Genomic DNA, 27,724 nt, shown 5'->3' with positions numbered 1-27,724 from the left:
ACAGGTTGTTTATAGCACCAGTGATGAGTAATTAAATAAATCAGACAGGCCATTCTGGACTATCAGTGAGTAAAATGATCATAATTCTTGGCTTTGGTCACTTAAATTTTACCATTAAAGGTCAAAGGACAAAGGACTGCATAATGAGAAACCAATCTGTTTACCTTTTATTAAATCCATTTACAGTCATACCACTTTGATATGTGGTCTTGGCCACTTTAGTGAAGCAAAAAATATGATGCTGTTTTAAGTATTTTTGGGTGCAGCTTTGTATGAAATCTAAGACAGATGAGGACTATGAGAACTGAAAATGCTTTCATCCTTTTTGCCAAATATTATGGAGATAATCCATCTTCTCCTGAAATGATAGCAAAAATCTGACTTCTGTTTTGGTGTCAGAATTTTTCTTCCACTCTCATCTTGCATTTTAGAAGTATATATACTTACATCATTCATATCTGTCCTGACTGAGCAACATTCATAAAGTTCATTCCTTCATGCCCCTCTCCTGCTGCTAATAACTAGAAAAAGGAGCTGTGAATAAGAAAGCACGGCCTGTTTCAAACTGGCACTGATTTATCTCAAGACTGCACGAGCCACTACAGTTTTCACAATGTCTAAATTGAGGACTTGACTCGGGACAGACCATGCTGTATAAGTTACATGCTGTATAATTTGATTCTATAGCACTGTGTGTTTCATGGACGTGCAGAGGAATCCCCCTGCCCCAGAGCTGTTTTCTGCTGTCTCCCCAAAGCCTCTTCTACGTCATCCAGAAACTCCATCCCTGCCCTCTGTGTCCCCACTGCCCAGTGGGAAGGGAGATTTGGGGTCGTATGCAGTCGGGGGAACTTGTACCTGTCTAATCTGGAAGGGAACCAACAGCACCGAATACCAAGTCTGGGAGGTTGCTCTGAGTACTGACTTCAGGAAATTGAACGTGTGAAGGGTTACAAGTTACCTTTGTGAAAATGGGCTATATTTTCATACTTATTTACAGTGGCTGCAATATACCTGCAATGTATATGCAGGTATTATTCTAATGTCTTTTTCCGGACCAGTAGGTCATGAAGTTCCATCTCCTTGTGAAATGTGTTCTGTGGAGTATGTGACTCGTAATTAATAAGATACCTTTTGGGCACGTGAAAGCACAAAAGCACAGAAATTGTTTGAACTTCTTACAGAGAAAATAAATTATTCATGCAGTTTCTTAGAGTCTATAAGTGCAGTTTAGTCTTGCAACTAAATAGTTCCTGTTTACTGTTGTGCCACCGGGTTCAAACACATGCCAATATAACACTTTCACCAAAATTGCTCTATCAAAGTCCTGAGGAATATTTTCACACATCCTGGGTATTAATATCAAATGCTGAACAGTTAGGGCAGCCAAGATACATCAAAACAATTTCTTGGCAGAACGATGCCCAGTGAGGTGTAGATATTAACTCTGTGACCTAGACTGACTCCAGGCTGGATAATAATATTTGATTAATTGATAGTAATTTTCTGTTTTCTGATGTTTATGGCGATCATTTATTGTCTTGTGCAATCATATATGGTTGTAGAACCTTATGAGACATTTTTGCTTCCCTAGGAAGTAGTGAATCTGATTGGCAAATCTGTTTCTATTAAAATCATTGGGAAATTTGCCAATTACTTCAGTGAGTGCAATATGGAACCCATGAGTTATTATTGCAGTTACCAAATAATCTGCCATAATATCTACAATTACATTACATTTGCATACATTAAAAAGATAACATTTGTGCCTCTGAAGAGCAGATAATCTACTTCACAGTTTGTATAGCCAGCTACGTTAAGCACTTGGGGACCCTGTGTATTAAGTGCGTCTTTGCTTCGTTGTGTTTCTAGGATACAGCTTACAGTAAAAGACCACATATGTAAGGCAAGACTCCCTTTTCATGCTTCCTTTTGCTCCACAAGCTGTAGTAACTTTGGTTTTGATATATACTGTCAGCTAGTGCCTCTCCCTGTGCTTATTCAGCTGCACACATCAGCAGTAGACAGATGGAGCAAGGCTCCCTCTGCCCTCTGCCTCTCTCTGCCTATTGATCCCTCATTAACATGCAAATACAGAAATAAGTAAATTTCTGGTTCCTTCCTACTTCTTTTCAGAGCTCAGGTTGTATTAGTCCCAGAGACACATTTATTTTATTGAATTGAAAGATTGAATAAGCTGTGCTACTAAATAGGCAAAAATCTTGACATATGGAGAACCTATTTAATTCGCTGGACTGGGACATAATTGCAGACCAGTTATGACAAACATTGTGAGCCTTCTTCTGAACTGTCCTCCATCCTGAACCGGACAGAAAACTATTAGGGCAAAAGTATATCTTTGACTGGTTGTCGTGCATTAGCCCCAGCTGGCAGCTGAGGCACTTGCTCGCTCCCCCCAGTGGGATGGGGAGTAGGATTGGACAGGTAAAAGTCAGGGAACTCATGGGTTGAGGTAAAGGCAGTTTAATAGATAAACCAAAAACTTACAAGCAAGCAAAGTAAAAGAAAGAATTTTTTCACCACTTCCCATGGGCAGGCAGGTGTTCCCAGGAAAGCAGGGTTCCATCACACGTAGCAGTGATTTGGGAGGACAAATGCCATTGCTCCAAACATTCCCCGCCTTCCTTCTTCTTCTCCCAGCTTTGTATGCTGAGCATGTGATCCTATGGTATGGGATATCCCTTTGGTCAGCTCTTTATGGATTTAGACAAATTAGAAGGAACCTGTTAAGCATTCCAGCTGCCCACATTATTGTTATTTCCCTTCAGCTGTGTTTGTTGTTGCATTGCTTTAAAATAGGAAGATCCTGACTTTGTGTGGATTGTTCCACTATCTGTGTGATTTTTGTAATTCTGGAAATGTGCAGCTCACTTGAGTGTTTAAAAAAAAAAAGTATGCTGCATATCTTCACCTGCTGTATAGCTTAGCCATATGAGGAACTAGTCTGGAAAATATACTTCTGATAAAGAAGGTAAGGTAGAGGATATACTCTCTGTGAGAAGGTGACATTTAGCACAGTGGCAAAGTAGAATTGGCCAGTACCAGGCAGGCTATATGCTGCATAAATTATTACTTATCTTTTAATATGTCTTGTCTTAAATATATTTGATCAAAATATAGGGACTCATTTTATAAAGTTAGTCTAATTTTGCTCTCAGAGGTTGTGCACCTATAATCCAACAATTTGATAAGCAGTTGCCTGAATGACAGGTGCAGCATGTCGCATTGTCTGGAAATACTGAGACGTGGGTTGTTCAGCTTTTTTTTTTTTTTTTTCCCCATTACTCCAGCCAGTGTTCTTTGATGTAGACACAGAAGCAGATTCAGCAGCCATAAGATGAAACCAGGGTCTTCCTGCACTTGGTGCCCATGTGAGATAGTTAAGCAATACACTCCTGAATGAAAGCAGACAGAGTATGCCAGCTCCTCTGAAATCTGAGGTACAGCAGCATGTTAGTTGGTAACAAGGCAGTTGCTATCTGAGGAATCTCAGCAAATTGCAGTTTTTGTAATCTGGCCTAGAAAGAGATTTTCTGTTAAGGGTGATGTTGAAGTGTGTTAGCAAAAGGGATAAGTTGGTTCAACAAAGGAAATGCATCTCTTTGTGCTTGCCCCAGAGTCTGAAGCTGGGTGCATTTCATCTGGTGAGAAGGTTTCTCCTAAATCAGTGTGGCTGTTTGTGCAATGCCAAATGCCAGTGGGCAATGGTGGGAAGGAGTGGTGAAAGCAGCTTCGAGTTCTGGCTGTGAATCCTTACATCCCAGATGATCTTGTGGCACCACCAACTGATTTGATATGTTTTGAACTCAAGGAAAAATAGTTTACCTTAGAGATAAAGACAAAATGATATCTTTTGCTTGCAGTGTCTTTGGTCATGACACAACTGTTGATTTTACTCAGAGACCAAATTACTTTGAATAACCTGAAACCTGTCAGTACTTCACACCTGTCCCAGAAGACATTAGCTGCAGTAGCATGTTATTTTGAATTAGAAAGCATCTCAGGAAGTCAGAGAGAAAAGGTTCTGCTGGTGCTTTCAGAGTGAGCTATATAATGTGTGGTTTTGTATCATCCACAGACTATCAGAAAACAGCATTTGTATCCTGAATGTTAAGACTATATCATAGTCATTATAAACCAGTATGGTCACTATGAGTCTGCTTGTTTTAGCCCTTGGGTAACAAAGTTCACGGCTCCATCAAGCTCTGTCATAATCAGCCTTATTATAAAAACATAATATTGTAACCTTCAAAGGCTCCCTGTGCTAGTGCAATAAAAACTGGGAATGAACTGAAGTAATCTTTAGGCTAACAGCAGTTCCACTGGGAAAATATAACAATTTTTATGCATGTAATGTACATGCTTCCTCTCCACCCTCTTCATGCTCTTTTCACCAGGACAAAAGCTATCCCTCAGACCCCTTTTGGAGCCAAATTAGCTCATCAAAGCAGAACAAGTTTATAACATAGTGTTCACTGCATATCAAATGCCCATGCACTCCTTTGATTTCCATTCTTTGGAGTGCTGTTGCCATATTTTAAGTATTTCATTTCAAGAAGAAGAGCTATTAAGTGTTTCCCCCAAAGTAGCTGATTATTCAATGGCTAAAGATGTCAAGGATAATGAAATAAAAAGGGAGCTGGGCTGTGATAGTCTCTAACAGGAAAATGCATCTCATTAGATGGCATTCCCACCAGAGAAGTCTATGGTATTGCATGCATTAATTCCTTTCTGCCGTTAAGTTGTTAACCAAGCTTGGGATGCAAACAGCATGCAGCCTCAATGACAGTGCACAACTGTGTGCAAACAGTAATTAATCGTTGGCTCCCTGAATGGAGCCTCTGTGAGGCTGGAGGCAAATCAAAGGGCTGGCCTGGTTTCCAGCACTTGAGGAACACGCCATGCAGTACAATTGGGAACATTCACGTTATGAATATCCCCTTGTAAGCCGTGAGGCAGAGAAGGCTGAGGGTAGCTGGCCTCCACAGGCTCAAGTCTGTGCTCAACAGAAGGACCTGCCCTTTGGTGTTTGGTGATGGGGACAAACTGTGCATACTCTGATCCAAGGATATTTCAGTTGAGTTTCCTGGCAATTCTGGAAGGAAAAAAAAAATCAGACCCACTACACAAAACATTTGTATGTGAATTTATATATTCAGAGCTGTTTGCGAGAGTGCATTTTTGAAGTGACGATGGTGTTCTCTACAGGCAGACTTATTAGAAGTTTATTGATACCTCGGCCAGCAAAGACCGAATATACTGACGAGATGTAAGCACTTTCTCTCACCCTCACCCAGTGTCTTGACTGGAATTAAGAGCCTTTTGACCAGGCAGTGCATTTTGAGGCAGAGAAAGTTGTGTCAGCATGAAACACAGTAGTTGTCATTAGAGGATCAACACATTTTACCAGCAATCCTTGCAGTGGTGTCTGAGAAACCACAAAATTTCCTTGCGCTTAGAAGAAGCAAAACAGTTTCCAGAGAGAGAGCACTGTGTGGGAAATGTGGGCAAATGTGGTCTACTTGGGAGGATAGCAAGTGGTTCACTGTTGTTGTGGGTGCAGCTGTGGGTATGGTGGGGGGTTGTGCTGAGATGCATTATGGAGGCCAGGGCCAGGAAGACTGTGAGGCACTGAAATGGGTTTCATTGTGGTATAAAATCCCTTAAAAATATTGCAGTATCTGTAGCGTATATGACAGTAGTAGTGCCCATCCTGCAGCTTACAGTAACCACACTGCGGCACATGTGCTCATGATTACAAAGTATCTTTGTATGTATCATGACATTTTCTGCCCTGGTAAAATCCTTTTGCCTGGGCAATTCAGCGTCAGGACTTTTCCCTGTGCTGTGTCTGTCTAGCAAAAGGAGATGAAATACAGAAGGGCTAAGGAAGTCGTATAAATTGAATGACTCTGTGGTTATATGATATTCATATCAAAATAAAACTGATCTGCATTGTCACTTGATGTTAATTGTCCTAGAGACATAGTACAGTTTATATTAGCTGAGGTGCTAATTCACCCACATCTCATTATGTAGATAATAACATCCTTATGACGGTGTGTGTTGCTGAGTAGATATTTGTAGAGAGCTGTAAGGTCTCCCAACAGCTTTACGAGCAGACTTCTGTATCTGCACTTTTTTCTTTCTACCTGTAAGCCTACTACTGACCAGTGTTACTTGTGCCCCGACAGGTCTGATTGTCCGAGAGGTGAGCATTGAGATTTCCCGCCAGCAAGTCGAGGAGCTCTTCGGGCCCGAGGATTACTGGTGCCAGTGTGTTGCCTGGAGCTCTGCAGGCACCACCAAGAGCCGGAAAGCCTACGTCCGCATTGCATGTGAGTGTTTTGCTGTCTGTGTTGAGTTGATGAAGCTTAGGTGAGAAGTGGAATCTCTGCTGTTCAAGAGAGATTTTATTTCCAGCCAGTTAGGCTTTGTGTTTTCCGCAGTTACAGATGCATGCTAAAATGAAGGCCTTCAGAAATATTCATAAGAATTTCAGTTTATTCTCTTTGTAAGAACAAAATCTCATTCTTCTCCCCTGTGTGGGGGGAAAGCATCAAAACCAGTATTTCTTGAGTACAGAACTTTTGTGTCTCAAGAAAAGTGTCTGAAGCTAATGAGTAGGAATATTAATAAAGCAAGCTATGAAATGAGGTGATAGCTGTTCTTTTCACAGAACCACAGGACAGCTGAGGCTGTAAGACATCTCTGGAAGTCATGTGATCCAACTCTTGGCTCAAGCAGGGCCACCTAGAGTCAGTTACCCAGGATCATGTCCAGATGGCTTTTGAGTATGTCCAACAAAAGAGACCCCACCACCTCTCTGGGCAATCTACGCTGCTGCTCTTGTCACCCTTACAATGAAAAAATATTCCCTGATGTTCAGAATGAACTTACTATGTTTCATCTTGTTCCCATTGCTTCTAATCCCATCACTGGGCACCACTGAAAAGATCCTGACTATGTCCTTGTTGCACCCCCCCCATCTGGTGTTTGTACACATGGATGGGATCCCCCAAGCCTTCTCTTCTCCAGACTGCACAGTCCCAGCTTTCTCAGCTTTTTCTTGTAGGAGAGATGCTAGTCATCTTGGAGGCCCTTTACTGGACTGTTCCAGTGTGTCTATGTCTCTCTTGTACTGGGGAGCTCAGAACTGGACCCAGCACTCCAGGTTTGACCTCATCAGTGCTTAGCAGAGGGGAAGGATCACCTCCCTCAACCTGTTGTCAATACTTTTTCTCTGCAGCCCAGGCTACCATTAGCCTTATTTGCCATAAGAGCACATTGTTGACTCACAGTCAACTTGGTGTCCTCCAGAACACACAGGTTCTTTCTGTAAAGCTGAAAATATATGTCACTGTAGCCATATAATAAAACTGCTGTTCCTTAACAAAGAAAAAAGTGTGTGTTTAGCATATCATGTGATTGGTAATATGAGTTTGAAAGTGATTATCTCACCCCTAATATTTCATCATTGTTATTCATGGCTACTAACCTCAGTATTTATTTGGAGCCAGTCCCAGCTTAGACCCCAAGAACGCAGGGCAACCAGTTCCCTGAAAACAGATCTTCATTTGACTGTACAAATATTTAATGTTCATTAATTTTCAAAGAGATGATTTTCTTTGTATTAGAGTAGTCACACTGGGGACTCCCATTTCTCTTTTACATGATTAAATACTGTTCTGTATAATAGGAACAAAATATATTATCTGGAATTGTCTCTCTTCCACTGTTTTCACCTCAGCAAAAACACTTTTTGTGAGAAAAGGTCATTAGAAGCTGGATTTGCAGCATACGTATATTTCCTGCACTGTGCCTAACAACTTAAAATGGTAGAAGAGAATTCTTCCAGCCCAATAAAGCTTTTCACAGACACATTAAAGGAAGGACTGTCTGTCATTTAAAACTCTCCATTTAGAGCTTAATTCTCCTTTTGTTCTTGAGAAAGTACTACATGGTTGAATCCTTGAAGAGGAGATACCTTCTGTGTAAACATCCAGGTACAAATCTCGGGAGTTTCCATTTAAATACACATTTTTGAATTCTTTTAGTCCAAGTAACTGACTGGAAATAGAGACATGTACTTTTGAGTACAGGACTACACCTCAGAGAAGAATTCCCTGGGGTTAAGGGGAATTAAAATTATTGTCTTCCTGCAAAAGTAGAAATGCCATTACATGTGTTCATAGTGCTGTCCCATTAGAGCCTTCCCAAATCTTCGTTCGCGAAGCCTAGCCATGAGTGCTGTCCCATGGCAGGAAACTTTTCAAAACTTTGAGGATTTTCTTTTTTTTTGTACTGAAACAAAAGAGAGTTATTTCAGTTTTTTTTGTTCTAAGCAGTCAGCACTTCAGAGGGGCTTAGCAATGTTTGAACAGGTTTTTTAGATTATGGCTCTTAAATTGACTGTTTTTATTAGATTTTCATGTCCTGCCAGGTAGCCCTTGACAGATGGCCATTAAATTAACACAGTTTGGAAGTATTTTATATATATTTGAGTGCATTTTACTTGATATTTAAGTTACTTTTGTGTGCTGCCAAAACTATGCACCTAATTTCTATAGAACACATAATAATTATGTGAATGCTATTTTATATCAATTGACATTTCTTCCCAGGTGTCCACATTTCTATTGAAGCTGCTCATAGTAGAGAGTTTGTTTATTTTTCTTAGTATATTTTGGAAATAGAGGAAAAATCAGTTCAGTAATTTTTCTAGTCTTGATGGCTCTTTTTTTTTTTTTTTAGGAAAATCTAATTAAATAAATACTAGGGAGTTTTATAGGCCTGTAACTCAAATGTGACTTTGTATTTTACTGAAGTTTTTTTTAACCTCTTGTTCCTGAATTTGGGGGTCTTGGACAGCTGTGGCACAGGCAAATCACTTAGGCTCCTTGGGATTAAGGGTTGAAGTATTAGGCCTTCAATCTGCAGATTTTAAACCAGCAGCAAAAGCACATTCACTGCAAAATTGTCCATTTCCAATTACACAGATTTCAATAAATTTCTCAGATAACTGACGACTATTTTTTAGAAAGTCAGACAGATGATGTGGGGAATATGCCTTACTTCGTGATGTCATTTAGTCTACAAGATCACCATTTCAAACTCTGGGCTCGGGTACACCAATACTCATCTGTATTCACAACTTTGACTTCTTAGGACTGGATCTGTACTGACATTATAATAGCTGTTTCATGATAAACTTTCAACACAGCTGGTGAGTGTTCTGATGGTTACACAATGTGCCATGAGGCTGGGATGCAACATGGGGTCCATGCAGTATTATTAATCTAGCAAATCAAGGATGTCCAAAACTTAAGAAGGGCAGAAGAGTCCATCTCTCCAGATCAGTGTGCAGCTATAGCTGCTTGTTTGTCACCAATGCAGTGTTCCCTTTTAATTGGCACAGAAGTGAACACTGACAACTTTAGGAAAGGTGAGGGGTAAATGGAGCATGTAAAGTGCTCTGCTTAAGTGGTATTATTTATCTTAATACCTGAACCTGGTGATTTCATCTTGACATGAAATTACAACTGTAGCATAACTAGCCATACTTAGCACATTAAGAAAAGCTTCTCTGCTCCCTCTCCTTTTCTCTCTTCCTCTCCCTATTCATCTCCTTCTCCTCCTCTTTTTATCTTTTCTCTTTTATGCCCTTATGTCTTATTCTGGAATTATTGTGTCCTCTCAAGGGCTGGAGCTACACTCCATTAAAACAAACAAACAAAAAAATAGCGTCCAGCATCACTGTTCACTGAGTGTGTAATAGATTTAACTGAAAAGTAATTTGAAAGTGTGAAAAATGTGCATCCTGGAAAAGTGGCTTGTGTTTGTTTAATGCAGGGTCAGCCATGTGTCAGAAAGTACATAACAACCTGGTCAATGAAAGTTCTTGGTGAAAATCAATTGCAACATTGCTCTGACCAAGAGCTTCAGTTATTCAAGAAAGGAGTAATCTATAAATGTGGAGTAAAGATGCTGATGGTTTTCAAAGGCTGCCCATGCTAGCAATATAAACAGAAAAAGAGTGAGTCTAAAGACAACATCCCAGCTTCCTTAAAGTCTTCAGGGCATTTAGCGGCAAATCACTGTTGCACTCCTGGATCACGAGTATGTTGGGAAATTACTCCCTTCTGTGCAGGCTGTTTCTGATAAGGAACATTTTTCCTGTTTCATGGAATCCATCTTCCTGGGGTGTTGGTCTCCCCATGAGAGCAGAGCTGAGGATTTCATCCTTTTAGACTAGCAGATTTGTTCAGATTAATTTTTACTTTGCCGTTTTAGATATCTCAGTGCCCAACAAAGTAGGGACACCTAATGTATGTATCTTGGTGAAGCTGGAAATATATAAAAAATTTTCTGAGATATTGGCCAAGGAAAGTGCTAAAACACATTTCCTATTTATTCACGCATTTCTTGTTTATTCTAGGTACATCCTATCAGGAGCACTAGTGAGTCACTAATATGTTTTGATACAGTTTTTCTGCTCAGTTAGAAGATGTTACTGTTTTAGAGGGAGGGAGGAAGGAGGGGGATTGGGCAGCTTTACCTTCAGCTGTAAAAAACCCAAGCCGAATATAAAGTTTTAATGTGAATTTTCTGTAACAGGACTGATGTAATTGAGCAGATAAAACCTAACAGGGAAAAATTCCAGTTAAAACAATGAATGAGATCTGAGCCTGTGTAACCAAAAGTAGAGCTAAACCCACTGGAAGATACATCTGATAAAGACTAAACAATAGCTGCAGGATTTGACCTAATTTTTAGATCAGATAATAAAGGGGTGGCTCAGATAAATTGCTTTGAGCCCATGTGCATAGAGCAACCTTACTTTTCATTTGCAGCACTTCGGTGTTGCTGTAGCCTCACTGACTTCATGATGTTAACCCATGCTGTCCTTGAGAAAATATGGTAAGAATATAAGCCCTAAATCTTCTGTTAGGTTTTGGATTTTTTGAACACCCATGAGAAAATAGAAGCTTTTTCAGTAATTTCTATTACTCAGTCTTTTTTTTTTATGTAATGAATGTCAATAGTTTTTTCTTTTCATTTATTTATTATCTTAAAATCGGAATTTAATAAAGAAGAAAAGTTTTGAAAAGCCCTAATGTAGTAAGGAACTGTGCTACAGTTAATCTTTTTTATAATTTTGTACTAGTTTCCTATGTACTTATCTAAAAGCCTTTATTCCCCCAGACAATTTTTCAAAAGAATGTAGTTAAAATATGCATGTCAGATGCTGTATACTGATCAGATAAATGCAGTACAGAAAAGTAGATTGGTTCATCTGGTGGTTTATCTCCACTTACAAGGGGTATGCAGTTATACAAAGAAACAGATATGAAAAAAAAAAAATCACAGATTCTTTACTGACACTTGTTATCTCAGCTTTTAGTCCTGGGTCCCATGCTCCATGTTACATTGATGCAGTGCCTTTCTTCCCTCTCTTCACACACCTAATCCAAGCAACTCTGTGAGGACATGTTCTGTAGCCACCAAAGCATTAGAGCCCCTTGCAATAGATACAAAGTTGGGTGGATGTCGAGATAAGGAGAGGGAGCTAGGAGGGACAACACTTGAAAATTTTAATAGGAAGGCAGGCCCAGGATATCCAGTATTAAAAAATATCCTAAAAATGTGGTTTGTGTACTTTGATAAGTGTGTATGAGAATTAACATAGATAGGACCCTAATTCCTTCCTTGTGTATCATTTAAGTTGCTACTAATCAAATCTGCTGCTTGTAGTTTAATAAAAGGGATAACTGAGGCATGTGGTCTTAAGCTAAGATTACTAAAGAACAGCAGATTACAGAAAGGGCAGCAGAGAAGTTGACTGCACATTTAGCATACTTGATCCTACCACTCTGTTTTTGCTCCTGACAGGCATGTTTCTGTACCACTTTCCAAGTTAACAGGAATGACCATTCTCAAATTTAAGGATGCAGTTGCAACAGTAATAAATATAAATTACATTGCATTTTATTAAAGAGCCAAGACTCTATAAATTAGGGTGGGCTTGATATAACTGTTAGCATTGCTTAAAAACCAAAAGGAAACCCCTTTACTGAATTTATGTGAATTTAGTCCCTCTGTAGGAGCCTTACCTACCTACACTGTCATACCTAAGAAATTATCATCTTTCAGTAGAGTCTGCTTAGTGCCTAACAGTGATACATAGATCCAGCTAGGAAGTTAACAAAATTTTGTGTATATTTTGGTAGTGACCAGACAGCTGTGTGCACTAGGTTAGTGTATCAGAAGAGCAACAACAACAAAATACCACATGTATATAAATAGTTTTCTTTTTTAGTGTTTCAGTGTCTTGTAAATTCAATTCTACGAATTGAATTGCGATGTACACCTGATGTTTCTAATATCTCTCTTTAGTACCTTTAGTATATCTGTCGTGTAAAAAGGCACCCGTTGAGATTAGGCCATTTGAACATTACATCTAGATTTATTTGAAAAAAACCAAACTTTGGATTCCATCTTTAATCACCAAATAAATTAATGAATAGAATTAAGTTTACAAGTTAGTTTTTAGGTTAAGCTTACAAAGAAATATCGAGTTATGAAGTAAAAATATAAGAGGAAGAGAATAGTGCAACTGATGTACACCTGGGAACCCATCTGCTTAGTGAATGCTTGATAAAGTTTGCTTGCTTGTATTTTTTGCAATTGTATCAATACCAAATGTGTTGAATGGGTCATCCTTCATTACAAGCACAGCCCACGTGGAAGCTGCATTGCAAGAGTGTTTAGTCTTAGGACCACCTGGCTGAACTAGGTTAGAGCTAAAGAGGGGAGGGGAAAAAAATGGTTTTTTTCTGCAGATACCTAGGCAGTGAGTCTGCAGAGAGTCATCAGGGTGTAATGTTATCCCCAGCTGGCTGAAGATGCTGTTGTTAGAATGAGGGACTGGCCAGTCTACACGCCTTGTTTGCTTAGGCTAAAAATACATACAGAATAAAAGAGGAGAGAAGGTTCCGGGCTCTTGTAGAGTGACTTGCAGATTGTAGCCTGACAAGCAAAGGGTGTTCCTCACCTCATTCTGTAACTCAGGTCAGTGGATATAGTAGGCTGCCTCCCGGAAACATGTTGTGCACTTCCAAGAAGCTGCTTCAGTCCCCATCAGCTGCTCAGCTGTCAAAACTCACGCTGCTTCTTGGCTGTGTGGGGTGTCAGCCTGATTTATTACTGTGACACCAGAGAGCTACAGACAAGCTCATCCCAAGTGACCAGCTGCCAGGCATCTTTGGAAAAATGGAAGTTCCACCATACCTGATGTTCCTCTCCGAGGCTGGGAATGTGGCTAGGAAAGCCTCATGGTGCTGCGACATTTGTCTTTAGGACTGTCCAGATATGAAACAGCCCCTCAAGAGAAGGAAAGAGTGGCACAGAGTTGTGTATTGAGCTTTAAGATGGAGTTTTGAGGTGTTGATTTATTTCCTCAATCCTCAGCTCCTCAGGTCCAGCTACTGGCTAGGGCCAGCTGAGAGCACAGGTCTGTCCAGCCACAGTGTCATTCCATGAGCAGTGGTGTACTGAAGGAGGGCAGGAGGCTTTGATCAACACCCAGTGTGTGACTGATACAGCAGGGGACCCTGCAGGGTGAGACACCACACTTAGGAAAGCAATTGATAGAGGTTCAGAGGGATCCTCTGGGTTACAGACTGATGACACTCCTGTGGCTGTCTCAGTGGAAATCTGGTTTGATCTAATTAATAACAGAGAGCTGAAACCACAGAAGAACAAAATGAAAAAAAAAAGGTTTTTGTACCTAACCTTTCCATTACTTACCCACCAGTGTGATTGATCCCTGTGCAAAGGTCATAGACTCAGTTGTGAACAGAAAAGAGAGGCCAAAGTATGCCTGGTTTCTAACATTTAGATTTGCAATTCAGTCTGTAATGCCTTTTTTCTTTTTTTTTTTTTTTTTAGAAAAAAAAAAAGAAGGTGTCTCTTAACTCTATCCACATTCTGAAAGGTGATGGAAGAGGAATGGAATAGACCAGTTCTACATTATTAGTCATGTTTCTCAAACTCAGCATCAGTCATCCAAGTTTGGGAATAAATGCAGTGAGATGTGTTTTCAGAAGCACAGATCCTCTTTCATTTTGTAGAACATTAGTGGCATTTTACCATTCTTTTTCTGCAATTATTTTTCTGTTTGGGTGTTCTTATTAGGCTGGGTAAAATTAAAACCATGTTGAACCTTGCCTGTTAAGAACACTCTCAAGGGTAGGAGGTAGACTTGGAGAGCTTGGCTACATATTGATCCTCTAATAACTGAATTTTAGCTAAAATTATACCGAGCCATATTCTTTTTTCTGTAGTGTTTTAATTGCATTTTTTTGCTTATTACATGTTTGAGTTTGTATGGATGGCTATATATACTTACCCATATAAAGCATACTTCTTGTGAAGGTCTTCTCACATTCCTAAACTCTAATTTCTCTGAAAGCACACACTAAACATATTTCTCTCAATGAGCATAGTTAATATGACAGTTGTATAGAAAATAATGTGTTTATTTCCTTATTTGCTCTTAAAGCTTACTAATTTTTTAGATTACTTGTTACAGAAGGAAAGTTGACGTTGGAGTTCCTAGAAGGAGCAGAGACCCTTAAAGGTCTACCAAGGGCAGAAATTCATCTTTTCCTGACAGTAATGCTGTATTATTCTGTTCATCTGGTTTGCATCTAATTCCTGGCTGACAAATGTCCATTTTTCATGCTCATTCATTACTCACCCTTACATTAGCACTGTGCTGAACTGTCTGGTCTGCCTCTTAGCACATTTCTCAGAAATTATAAAAGATGTCCTTATAGTTTTATCCACCCACCTATCACAGTAAAACCCAGAAAAACAAAGAGATTAAAAAAAAATAATAGGGTCATTCTTTGCACTTTTTTAGGAGTTGACAGGTAGAAAAGGAAGTGAGGAAATGACATGACTTCCTGTATAAGCTATTACCTTTAGCAGACAAAAATGCAACTTCTGACTCTTTTGTAAGATGAAAATGCATTAAACAAAATTAAGTCATTTAGCAGTGCATCAAAACGTAGATCTAATGCCCTTTTGCTCAAAAAGCATAGCAATTCAGGAGTAAAGCTAACAATATGATGTACACTGAGATTCTTATTTCCCGTTACTTTGTTTCAGTTTTATACTTGTGAAAATTCTCTCATTTCAGTGCAGCTCTGAATGTATGTCCTTACCAGAGAAGATTGTGAAGGAGTATTTCAGAAGTCTTGAAGGAAAGTCTGTTCTTAAGTATGCTGTAAACGTGCTGCGATACATACCACAGGAGCCCCGTCTGAATTTGCTAGGACTATGCATTAGTAAGGAAAATAGAGTTTGACTCAAGGTGGCAGACCAGAATTTTAATTATTCTCCTTGGTTTCTTTTTAGGAAGATAGTCGTGAAGGGAAGTTAGAGGTGGGGCTTAAGTGCTTGATGGGGGTGCAGCCTGTTACCTGGGCCAGGCAGTGAAATCCCTACCTGCAGCTTAGTGAGATATGTGAGAGAGCTGGTGAGAGAGACAAGATGGACCCTTCAGCATCACTGAAGGCACACTCCACTCTGGAGAGATGAGCTGTGGCAGCAATGTTACCTGTATAAGTGGAGGAAGAGTATTTCTAACACAGACAATACAGGATTATTCTACATTACCAAAATAATAATGGAAAGGAAATGCAACTGCCTTTCTCTCGTGTCTTCCTCTATTGAATGTGAGGGTGGAGAAGGTGCTCTCTTGGTGTCTCAGCAACAGAACTGCTGCCGACCTGAGGCTTTAATAATGCACATTTAATAATGCAATCTCTTCGTAGACAGAGGGGTCCTGATCCAGAATGGATCAAATGTTTTATTGATTTGCTTTTTCAGGCATATTATCTGAAGATTGTTAAATTATTTTTTTTTAAACTGGGATGTATTCTATTAGTCTCTTGACGTTCTCTGGGAAAAATGTATCCCTTCTGTCCTTGCTCAAACAATTGTAACATATATGACACTTTGGATCTTTCCCAAGCAGAGCATTTTCGATAACATTTTTCACTTTCTCAAATTCCCTTAGTACATTAGCAAGCTCACCCAGTCCCGACTGACAGTGTGAGATTTCCCTGATGACTATAATTGTTACATGGCAAAGGAAACAGAGGATTGAAGAATTAGAAGGATGTCATTATTATCAACAATGAAATTATAGCAAGGGCATAGAAAAAACCCAGTCATTTCAGAATCCAGTGCTGTCCCAGCGGGTGGTTTTATGATAGTTACAGCAGGTGATAAAGATGTTTGTCCAGGCCCTCTGCTTCTTTATCACTTAAAACCCCATCTTGTTAAGTTGTGCATGTCACAACCAGCCAGCCTTATGCTTGGTTAGGTCAAACCTGCCCTGCACTGCTGCCATCTGTAGCTATTTGTAGGTGACATGGTTGCAGTGGGAAGTGGTGGGTTGAAGCTGTGAACACGTGGGAGGGAGCCAACAGAATATCATATAAGAGCTCTCAGTCTTGTAAGTAAACAATTATGCACCTTTCCCCCCCCCCCACAAATTAGTATAATTTACTCAGTAGTACCTAATGGCTCCTTTGAGAACGTTTCTGCCTGTTATGTCAAGGCCTCTACTTAGTGTATTTTTAGTTCGTGGATCACTGACCCACTTGAATCCAATGGCATCATTAAAGCAACTTCACACAGCAAGGCACCGTGTGTGGGGGCAGCCAGGAGACCCAGGGTCCCACAGAGTTCATCTCACCTGTGGCAGCCCTGCTGCAACTATTCCAGCTACTCCCACTGCAGAAATTACAGCTGTTAATAATAAGGAGGTTAAAGTGTTTTTTTTTTTACTGTTATTACACATTTCTAGATTAATACTATTTACTTTTGTATACACTAAAATTTGAAGGTTTTTTTAAAGGCAAGTGCTTTATGGGAGGTGTGGTTTTTGTGCACGTGAGGCAATGTAGAACATAAGAGTTCTATTAAATGTTTCAGGAAGGTTGGCAGAACAGTAAATCAGCATGTCTAGGAAAAAAATCAGATTATTATCTACTGAATCTACCTCTGCTGTCTTCATCCCTCCATATCTGAACACCTGAAAGCTATTATTGATACACTGTTTGTTACTGTGCTTATATGCTTCTATTACTGTGATGGTAATTTTCCCATTTACCCTCAGCCATGATATTAGAGCACAATAATTGTCTGCAGTGTGCACGTGTGTGTACCTGCTAAATGCACTAGGGTGTACCAGATGTGGAAGTAATTCTTTTCTTTTGAAAATACCTGTGGACCTAGCAGTGATATGATCATATGGGTACTGCTAGCTACACAACCCCAGCTGTTTGCTAACTTAAAGCAAATTGCATTAACCTGACATTATGTGTGCCCAGGATACTTATCAAGCCCACAGGAAGGGTGAGGAGCCTGGGCCAAAGGAATAATGTAACTTCCCAAGAAACCTGCCAGTTCCTGAAAGAGCTGCTCATTTCTGTTTTTGAAGTGTGGAAGTACACCACTCCAAACTCAGTGGTTTTTTAATGACTCCTACCCACAGGGCACCTGAAGGATTTGGGTTTACTCAAACTGAGCCATACAACCCAAATTTTCCCTGAGTAGCCTGTCAGAGAGGGTGGGATGAAGCTGGAGGAGGGCTGATGATGCTGGATCTGGCAATGTATTGGGAGCTATGTACAGAAATCTGACCTAATCTGGCCAGTTGTCTTGCTGTGGTTGCTCTCACATGAACAAGCCTCATTCGTCTGGAATAACTCCAGTGTGACAAACAGGCTGACAGGCACAGCCCGGTGAAACTTGGCATGTCATCCTAAGAAACATTTGCATTTGTACTTTTGCTCCTCGTCTTTGGTGTAAGTTATCCAGTGTTGTAGGGTAAAGCCCCCTTCAGCAGCAACTGAGGTTAAAATGGTGGATTTTGTGGTGAGGTAGCTGTGACATTGGCACGTGCTTCCTTTTCACAGAGAGTAACTCCAAAACAAGCAGAGAGCTGGAGACAGTAATTTCTTGTATTGCCACAGCGGGATCTACCAAAGCTTATCTTTCAGTGCCTTTAACTGTGGCCATAAATCTTGTCCTATCAGAGGGCCTCTCAGTATCCCTACCCTCTGTGCTAGAGGGATTAGGAATGTCAATGGTGGGAAAGCAGTAGGGTGTGGGGTTGCTTCTCTCATGCCTGTGGTGCCGGGGAAGATGCCTCAGTTTCACTTGTGAAATGCTTGGGTTTAAAGATGTTAGAAGTTTACTGCTATATCAGCTTAAGTTAAAATGATCATCTCCAGCTGTGACAGAGCTTTTCCATGGTACAATTAGATTGACATTTAATTCCAGATAGTTGAATAACCACATTTTCCCAATACAGGCTAAGTGTAGATATGCTACCCAGAGGTGAGTTTCAGAGGAGCTGATTTTAGTAGCAGCCACTCCATCTCCTTTTCTGTCTGTACATTTGCCTGCCCCGGGTTTTGCGTTTTGGTAGTGCTGATGCAGTTCCTTGTGGGGTCAGTTCTAAATTAGATCTCGGAGGTAATCTAGATGAAAAATAACTCTTTGGATGGTTTATTTGTTAGCCGGTTCAATTCAGTGATCTGTTTTTCAGTGCAGTCACAGGTTATGGCTTCAAAATATGAAATATTTGGCTTTTAAATTGTTCCCATATGACTATGACTTGTTTCCAGTATGACACAAGTATTTGTGCAGCCTCACTGTGAGCTGACATAAGAAACTGGTCTGACTTCAGAACAAAAAGTAAAATAAAAATAACTGGTTTGCAAAGTTTTTGAAGTCAGACCAGCTCTCTGATGTGACTTTGAACATGGCCTCATGTCCATTTGCAGCAGGAACGAGGAGCAGAGAGAAATATCCCCAGTAGCTACTGGGGCTGAATGCTCAGTCCTCCAAAGCCCTGTCCTCCCTGGCACAGTACAGAGCGTGGCAGTGCATGGCAGAAACACGGAGATGGTGGTAATGAGGGAACTTCTGAAGTCCATTTTACCATCTGTGCAAAGATATTACAGAAGAGTACAAGAAAGCCAGAGTTCACAGCTTTCCAGTATAATGAACTGGTCCAACCTCTGGAGAAATGCACCCTACTGCATTTCTATGGTACTATGGAGGGATCCAAGCATGGTTCAGCTCCACATTGCTATTTTTTTATTGTAATTAATATGATTATTGTTATTATTACATTAATAATAATAATGATAACTTAGTGCTACAGGGATAATGATAAGGTGTAGACAAATTAGCTAAAGCTGTAAAGTTAAAGCTTATAAGCTAATAGTACATTAGCTCACAGCATAAGCATTTTCGTCTATGAATTTAAGGCAACTCAATTTATATGCTTTAGTTTTACAGATTGATTTATTTTCCATAACTTTCTTTAGTACTTCACTGGTGTAGTTTACCAAACATAAATTTTATGAAGAAGGGACTTGTTGCACTTTTTGTTCTATGTCACCTTCCACAGTGAAGCCTTGGATCCTCACTGGATTCATATGCTGTACCATAATATAAATAATAAATCCACTATGAAATCTTTGCTTAATGTTGGAATGAAGCAAAAACATGACCCACCCTTTTTTAAGTGCTTTACTTTCCAGGGAGCAGAACTGCTGTTTTCATTGTCTCTTGCGTTCATTCAGTATGGCAATCAAATGTAATTTAAATTACCAGCTATTAGTACTATCAATACTTTTTTTTCTTCTCTCTCCCTAGATCTCCGGAAAACTTTTGAGCAGGAGCCATTGGGGAAAGAAGTGTCCCTGGAGCAAGAGGTCCTGCTCCAATGCCGTCCCCCTGAAGGCATCCCAGTAGCTGAGGTGAGCGGCAACAGCAGTGTCCTGGCACTTGCACATCCTAACTAAGGCCTGATCAGTGGCTAATGTACAGTGACAGAGCATGGCATGATGAATGGGTGGTAATGGAGAGCTGACTGACTGCTGCCTACAGACAAGATTGACTGGGAACTGATTAATGGCTTTGGGTTACGGTACCTTGCTGGGCAGAGCTGCAGGGAGTTTGGTTTCAGTTTTTTTCTTCCCCTTGAAAAATCACAATTATATCTGGCATCTGAAGGACACCTAGATGTTCCACTAGGTGGAACATATTAATACCAGCCCACTCTCTTTCCTTTTCCTTTTAAAGAAAAAAACTATTTCACTTATTCTGAGAGGCACCTTGCAAGAATGATATAAAGGTGTTTTAATTTTTAGTTTGCCAGATTATATTTCTCTCATGTTGGGCAGGCATAAGCCTGCCAACTTGGCACAAGAGGATGTACCAAGGTCCAATACAGGCTCCCACGTGAAGCAGCAGGAGGTTTGGGCAAGTAGGAGATGTGTCTGCCTAATAATCCATCTTCAGGAACTTATCTGGTCTTCCTACTGGCATTTAAGTAAACTCAGAGTGGGTAGCCTGCCCTCCACCGCAGGAGGCAGCCGGCCTTTCAGCAAAATCTGTGCCTGAGGACAGCAGCGAGCGTCCCCTTGAACAGCAGCTTCTCTAAGTGCGGTGGTGGCTCCAGCTTCAGACTCACAGCTCACAGAAAGGGGATTTCTGAGTCACAGGGGGGCCTCTGAAATCCTGAATCCGCTGCGGCTGTTAAGAGAAAAATTGATTGCTAATGACGGTAATTCCCCTATCTGAATTCTCTTCGGTTTTCCTCTACCATGCACAGAAGAAACTGTTGCCAATTTGCATTAGGATAAGTCAGACTGTCATGGCTAAGTAGTAAAGTGGTTGTCATGCAGCACTGATGGCTGATTTCTCAGGAGATGAAGCTTAAACTGTTACCTCCCCATCTAACCCAAGTTTAGATTTAATTGGAATTGCAGACACATGTCCACAAACATCAGAAAGAATAATTAGAAGATTTTTCCCATTTTCTTGTTCTCTAGGCTGTTTTCTTTCCCCTTTAAGACCTTCAAAACTGTAAGGAGTGTTTAGGTCTGCCAAGCCAGCTTACTGATAACCGTAGTATTAATCAGTTGGGTTTCCTCAGGAACTTAGCAGCAGGGTTTTATTTTCCTTTCTGATGCTTCTTTTCATCAAATCAACTTGTTGTTGTGCCATGACAGTTGTTTCTGCAATGGGATCTGTTGTTCAGGCAGTGCAGGGTTGTACTGGGGAACTTCATTACTTTTGCTAGAAAGAGAGATTAATGACGGGTAGTTTGTTTTTATGCAGTATTACAAGCGCCTCTGAAATTTCAGCAGCCAGTCCAGTTGTTCCCTCGGAAGGGTTTGTTATACCCAGTCGTGTGGCTGGGACCCAAAGAGCACAATTTTACATGGTTCATAGAAAGTGATCTCTGAAAAAATCCTCTGTGAGCTGCTGTCATAACAGTTGTGCTTTTTCTTGCCTTCCAGTATCCTGCTCACTCTGTCAATAGCTCTTCATGATGGTACATTGACTGGCTCTGAATCTTATTTGTACCATGGTCAGGGCAGACACCAATTAACACTTGGCAGACTCAGAAATCGTACTCCCCCCATCTGACATTCAGAAGAACTGTTCTCACTGTTGGGTTTTTTTCCTCTTCTGACTTTTGAAGTCAGAAGGAGATCAAACACCCAGATTGGACAGCCGCCTAATACAGCCTCTTTGTAGATTCTTTCCAACACTATTAAAAGAACAAAGACCTGAACACTAATGAATATGAATACCTTAATGTGACACTTTATTACAGCCACTTGCTGAAGCTGGTAAGATAAATTTAGAAAAGTAGAAAGATGAAAGATAACTTGGTAGTTTGGAGGATTACATGATTATTTTAATTTAAAGATGAATGAGTTCTTTGTTTAAGACTTCATTTATTTGTTTGGAGAAGTTTCTGATATGATGGTACGGGTAACTATAAGAAAGGACTTGGGAGAAGGCAAGCAGAAGTCTGAGGCTATTTTCCATCTTGTTGAAAGACTGCTTTGATTCCAAGTAGAGTGGGTTAATGCAGCTGTGATCAGCTTTTCCAAATACTTTGGTGACCACGTGCATCAAACTCTTCACACTCTGGTCACTGTGTTTTGTTTTAGGGGTTTTCACTTACTGGCTTCTGAAGTAGTCACTGGATTTAACACCAAAACAGACGAAGAAATGCTTACACTGTGAAACTGTACAAAATAGACCTTCAGTGTAATGCAGTGCAGTGCTGGAGTCCAAAGTACCAGCATCTTTCCCTTGCTTTTTCTCTTTTATTCGATTCTCCCCCTTCATTGTGAATTGCCTTTTTTTTTTTTGTTTGGGATTTTTTTCCCTGCTATTTCAAAGTGGTGGGAACAAGCATGGTCAGGGATAAATTCTGTGCTCTTTTCAGTATCTGGGGAATTCAGTCTTATAATTCCCAACATATTTAATTAACCATGTCAAGCTCTTATGGATCAATGCTAGAGCAGATCACACCGTTAGTGCAAAACTGAACCACATAGCAGCATACAGCTTCTCGGAAGGGCAAGAAGGACGAAGACAGAGACGGGCAGGTAAAGGCAACACTTACCTGTCTCGCAGATCCGCTAGTACATGACAAGCACTAGAGTAGTCTCCGGTTATGGACACTAGGAAAAGCAAAAAAAAAGTCAAGATCCAAAAGGAAGTTGATGTGTTAAAATACAACTAGCCTCATGGCCAGAGGTCAAATCAAAGTACATCTTGTTTGTTCCCCTGGGACAAAGTAAGGAATTGAGGTCTCTGGAAAAACCAGATCAGCTTCTCTGCAGTCATATACCCCTGCCCACCAGCCCCAACCAGCATGGGTGCCAGCTCCACTGTGGCATGCCTCCCCACTCTCAGTTTTACACCCAACATCAAGCTGAACTAACCTAGAGGTTCTGAAACACCTGGGTAAATGTTTTGGCTTTTCCAGTGCATGGCTCAGGAAAGCAGCAGAAGGATCAACATAGGTGCTCTTGCACTGAGGTTACCACACATAGCTGAGGGGTGAAGAGGCAAACTCGCGTATTCCTCGTGTGACAAAAAAAAAAAAAGTACGGATATAAAACCAAGCAGCACCCTGCCCTAGCTCCATGCTTCTCTGCCTTCTGCTTTTCCTCAATGGAGAGAAATAGGATGAAGTGGTGAGATAAGTAGTCTGACCCACCAGCCTCATGCTCAGTGGAAATCAGACAGTTGCAGTTCCCTGGCAGCAACAGAAGCATCCATTTCAATTCCACTCTTTTCTGTGTGTGCATTTTTCAAACAGAACTGGAGAAGGCAGGAAGGATCCTAATCTATGATGCTCCAACAGTAATGACAGAGTTATTAGAATTAACCCCTTAGCTCATTTAACTTGTTACTTGAAAGATGCCAGCATCATCTTGCACATGACAAAATATAGTTAGAGACACTAAGTCACATCAAATTAGCTCATTGGGATAGGTTATAGATCAAAAAGCAAATGAGATGTAAGATTGGTTAATATGCCGTAGAGCTGCTAGGCGAACTTTTGCATTGAGATGTGTGATTTGTGGGGCCTTTAGCAGGGGGATAATTGCTTCTTTAATTATAATTGAGGTGTTTCACAGAGTAGTTTAATTGCAGAACAGGGTGTAGCGCACAGTTTGGTGACCCGGTTGGGTTTAAAACTGGATATGATATTTATCCACATTCATGGCTTTAATTAGGAACTAGAGCAAGGGGGAAAGCATCACTGAGTCAAGAGGCAGAAAAGGGTGTTTTGCCTAGTCAAGATGACCGTGACACAAACTTTATTCAGCTGCTCTTGCACAGGCAAAGCTGATGGAAGCTGGGGACTTCTCCAAATAGGCTACATCAGGTGGCTGCTCCGTCTAATTGATTATTAAGGTGGCTGCTGTTTACTTTGTTTCATGAGAGCCACTTATGTTTTGCAGCAGTTATCCCTTATTTGGGAGTTCATGTATATGCATTTCCATGCAGGTGTGTATCACTGAGACAGTGTTTTACATTCACAGCAGGAAGGTGAGCTCTGAGAGAGACAAGTAGGGGAGTTTGTGGCCACAAAAGCTAATTACCTGAGAAGTGACACTGTTCTTTGCAGTGCCTTGCAACATACGGCAGAACCGCCTTCGAGTGTCAGTGGGAGGAAGGAGGGGGGGGGAAGACAGGTTTGCATGCAGAAGGAACACAGCCCAAAATGAATGAGGACTGCTCATCTGATTTTCCATGGAGAGCCATTGGGTAGGGTCTGGCAATGCAAGTCTGTCCTCAAAAACTCCAGGATAAAGCTCCCTGTAATTGTCAGTGCCTGGTCCCCTATACTTCTGTTCCTTTTTACATATATTTTATCCCCCCAGTCTACTGGTGGTGGTCGGGACACTCTTTTGCAAAGCATGAGAGGTGTGTTAGAATCTCCTGCTTGAAGGATAGGTCGGCATTTGGGTTTTGTGCTTTCCTGGGAAGTAAGCTGACTACTAGCTTATTAGGTAGTCTTATTTTTGCATTTCCTATCAATTCATTTCCACAGTGCAGCAACCCATGTCAAGGTGCACAAGTCTTCTTGTAGAACTGAGTTTTTTGAGACATGAAGTTTCTATGGGATCTACCCCTATACTTTTCCTTTCTAGTGCAGTTCCATTGATGCCAATGTAAGTGAGGGCAGAGCATGCTCAGAAGTGAATCAAGTTCATGTATGATTCTATTCAGGCAAGGATGATCTGTGGGACTGGAGAACAGTCAGATTTCTAGTTTGTCCAGGAAATATTACAATGGGAGATGTTCTACAAGAGCACTGACATACACTTTGCTAGCTTATCATGTTCTCTACAACTCACTTTTTGTGGCAATGACAGTTCTGGGATGCTGGATTGGCTAGCACAACCTACCTGTCCTTTTCAGAATGTACTCAGAAGGAGCAGTGTTTTATTTTTTTAGTTTTGGAAGATATGCTGTGTGGGACACAGCTTTTAGCTGCATTTTTTATGCAGATAGATGAGCATATCTCCATACTTAGGGGAAATAGATGAGCATACCTCCCAATTCTCCCCTTAGAAAAGGTAGCTCCTCATCCTGGAGATACTATTCTAATCATAATCTCATATGCCTATGAAATTAGTCCATCAGGTCTTACTTTGACACTGAGTGACTTGCTCACTATAGCCAACAGACCTCAGAGGGCCTGAAGTGTGAGAATTACCTCTGTCAGGGCTTTGCAGAGCCCCTGGTTCTTAACAGCACCCTCAGTCACCTGGTGATAGTGTCTGCCTTGGTCAGTTCCTCTGACAGTAACTTCTTCAAAAGCAGTGCTCACCTTAGGCATGAAGAATTATGATGCTCCCATGGTTTTGTGGAGATACTTCCAAAATATTGTCTGCAGAACATGTCAGCTGTCACTCAAGAATTGTTTGATCAGCTTTTCCTGGGTTTTGATCAGGATTTTCCATGTTCTTCTAGACCTGATGCTTTTCTTTTACTATAAAATGTAACCTGGACAAAATCCATTCTGGATTTACAGCTTACAGCCTTTTGAAACTGTAGGAGGAGCTGCCTGTATGATAACAGGTACTATGCAATTTTGAGGTTGAGTGGGAAAGGGGTGTCCTTGGGGACTTCAGCCACCCCCCAAATCCTGTTCCCTTATTGAATTTAATGATCCTGAAAAGCATATAGCTCTGTGCTGTGAAGAGTAAGATCCATCCATTTATCAATCCAATCAAAGGACTGCAGACGTCACTTTGGTAACTCATTTAAGGCTGCTTCCATATAGACCCCCTCAGTTGCTTCTGGGACTGGGGACTCCACATGCCCACATGATACCAAAAGTGCCAGTCAACATATGAGCTATGGGACCTCCAGTTCAAGCCCTTCGTTCAGGTAGGAAAGGAAGCCCAGAAACTTCTGATGGCCACATAGCAGATGCTATGGTTTTCGTTTAATAATGCCATGATCTATGTTTGTCCTGACCACCCTTTCAGGGCTCAGTAAATAAATCCAAAACAGACTGAACCTGGACACTAGCCACGGGTGAGCCGAAAACAAATCGTTCTGGCCCCCGCACCCACCCGGGGCTCAGGCATCTCCCATGGCCCCAGCCCGGCCAAAATCCCCCAACCCCCCAGAAGAGCCCGCTATCCACCCTGGCCTTATCCTCCTCCCATCGTGTTACCACAGATCTTTACTCGCACTGCTCACCTGCAACGTTCCATACAGGGCTGCCTCGCCCACCCCTCCTGGTGGTCTGAGGACCCCCGTGGGCCGCCCGACGCTCCTCCCCTCCCCCAAAACTTGGACTGGCAAACCTCTCTGTACTCCATAGTTCTTCCTCTCATTTCCTACGGGGGCGCAGTTCCCACCGGCAGCTGTGCGGCGCGCCCCCGTCGGCCGGCGCGTAGTGGTCCCGCGTCTCCTAGAACGCTTCCATCAACGCTGTCTCCGTACAACCGTGCAGAGACATCCACTGGTCAGATTATGTGGCTAACACGTCAATTCTGGAAAAAGTAGCAATCACGAGTATTGAGGCCATGTTGCTGAGAACACAGCTGCGTTGGGCAGGGCATATCTCAAGGATGAAGGACCACTGCATCCCTAAGATCTTGCTTTATGGTGAATTTGCCACCGGCTGCCGCAAGAGAGGAGCCCCGAAGAGGAGATACAAGGACTCCCTGAAACAACATCTCAGCCTTGGCCATATTGATCATCATAACTGGTCTACTCTGGCCTCCAATCGGGAGGCCTGGAGACACACCATCTATAACGCTGCTGATGCTTTTGAAAAAGCACACGGGATCACTCTTGAGGAGAAAAGGCAGTGCAGAAAGAATCGTGTCTTGCAGAATATACCACCTAAGGAGTCTTTCTGCTGTGCCTTGTGCAGCCGGATGTGTCTATCTTGTATTGGCCTTTTTAGCCACCAGCGCGCTTGTAACAAACATGGGTAGAGCCCTCCCCAGATCTTCGTTCGCGCAGCCCAGCCATGATGATGATGATTATGATGATCTATGTTTGAATTTGAGGCTGTATGCAAGAAAGTTCTCCATCTGCTTCTGCCAGCCCACCTTGGCCTTTGAAGTTTATTCTGTGAGGTTTCACTTCCCAGTTGTGCATAAAGGGAACTGTAATGGGGCCAGAGACATCCAGCAGCTATACATACACCCTATGTAGATTTTAGTACTCAAGCAGAAAGCTGCATATATGTGTGTTAAGGAAGTGTTTCCACAGCAGGAACAACAATTCTCCTTATTGTCAGCAGAAACACAATAGCAAAAACTTAACAAAACATCGTGCTGATTTGCATTTGCTGTCTCATTTTCAGTGTGTGTTTTTTAGTCGCTCATAGCTGTAATTTCAGTCTCTTTGGAGATCACCTTTTTCTTTCTTTTTTTTTTTTAATCTTAAGTCTCTTTTCAGTAAATAGTATATAGAGGACAGCATCCCTTTCAACAGCCAGTTGCTGGGGTGAAAGTATACATTTGAAACAAAATCCAAAAATCAAATAACATTCTTCAAATAGGCACTCAAGTCTCAAGGTATCTGGAATAGCTTCTGGTTCGATAGCCTGTATGAAAGCTGCTAAAGTTTTCTCGGTCTCACTTGAACATCTTGTACTGTGTCCAAATCAGTAGCTAGTTGCACAAATGCTTTATTCTTACTGGAATGAGTATGTGTGCCCTTACTACCAATATGGCTTGGGATTTGTGTCTGTTGTTACAATTCAGGTGAAGCAGGGGAGCTATGATTTCCCTGTGGCTCTTGGAGGCTGTGT

General features: G+C 41.2%; 1 protein-coding gene across 2 annotated transcripts in view; it reads left to right on the top strand.

Moving 5' to 3' along the window:
* The window catches only part of UNC5C (unc-5 netrin receptor C), a 258,552-nt gene that overhangs the window by 173,776 nt on the left and 57,052 nt on the right, over positions 1-27,724 (top strand). For both annotated transcript variants that reach the window (XM_027731747.2, XM_027731746.2), the window contains exons 3-4: positions 6,216-6,359; positions 19,771-19,874. In XM_027731747.2, the coding sequence (XP_027587548.1) occupies positions 6,216-6,359; positions 19,771-19,874 (248 nt within the window). The remainder of the gene's footprint in view (positions 1-6,215; positions 6,360-19,770; positions 19,875-27,724) is intronic.

This window comes from Pipra filicauda, unplaced genomic scaffold (genome assembly GCF_003945595.2).
Source record: "Pipra filicauda isolate LSUMZ 115617 unplaced genomic scaffold, ASM394559v2 scaffold111_size4109106_pilon, whole genome shotgun sequence".
NCBI lineage: Eukaryota > Metazoa > Chordata > Aves > Passeriformes > Pipridae > Pipra > Pipra filicauda.
Note: the sequence above shows the minus strand (reverse complement) of the source record. Positions and strands in the feature narration are given on the sequence as shown.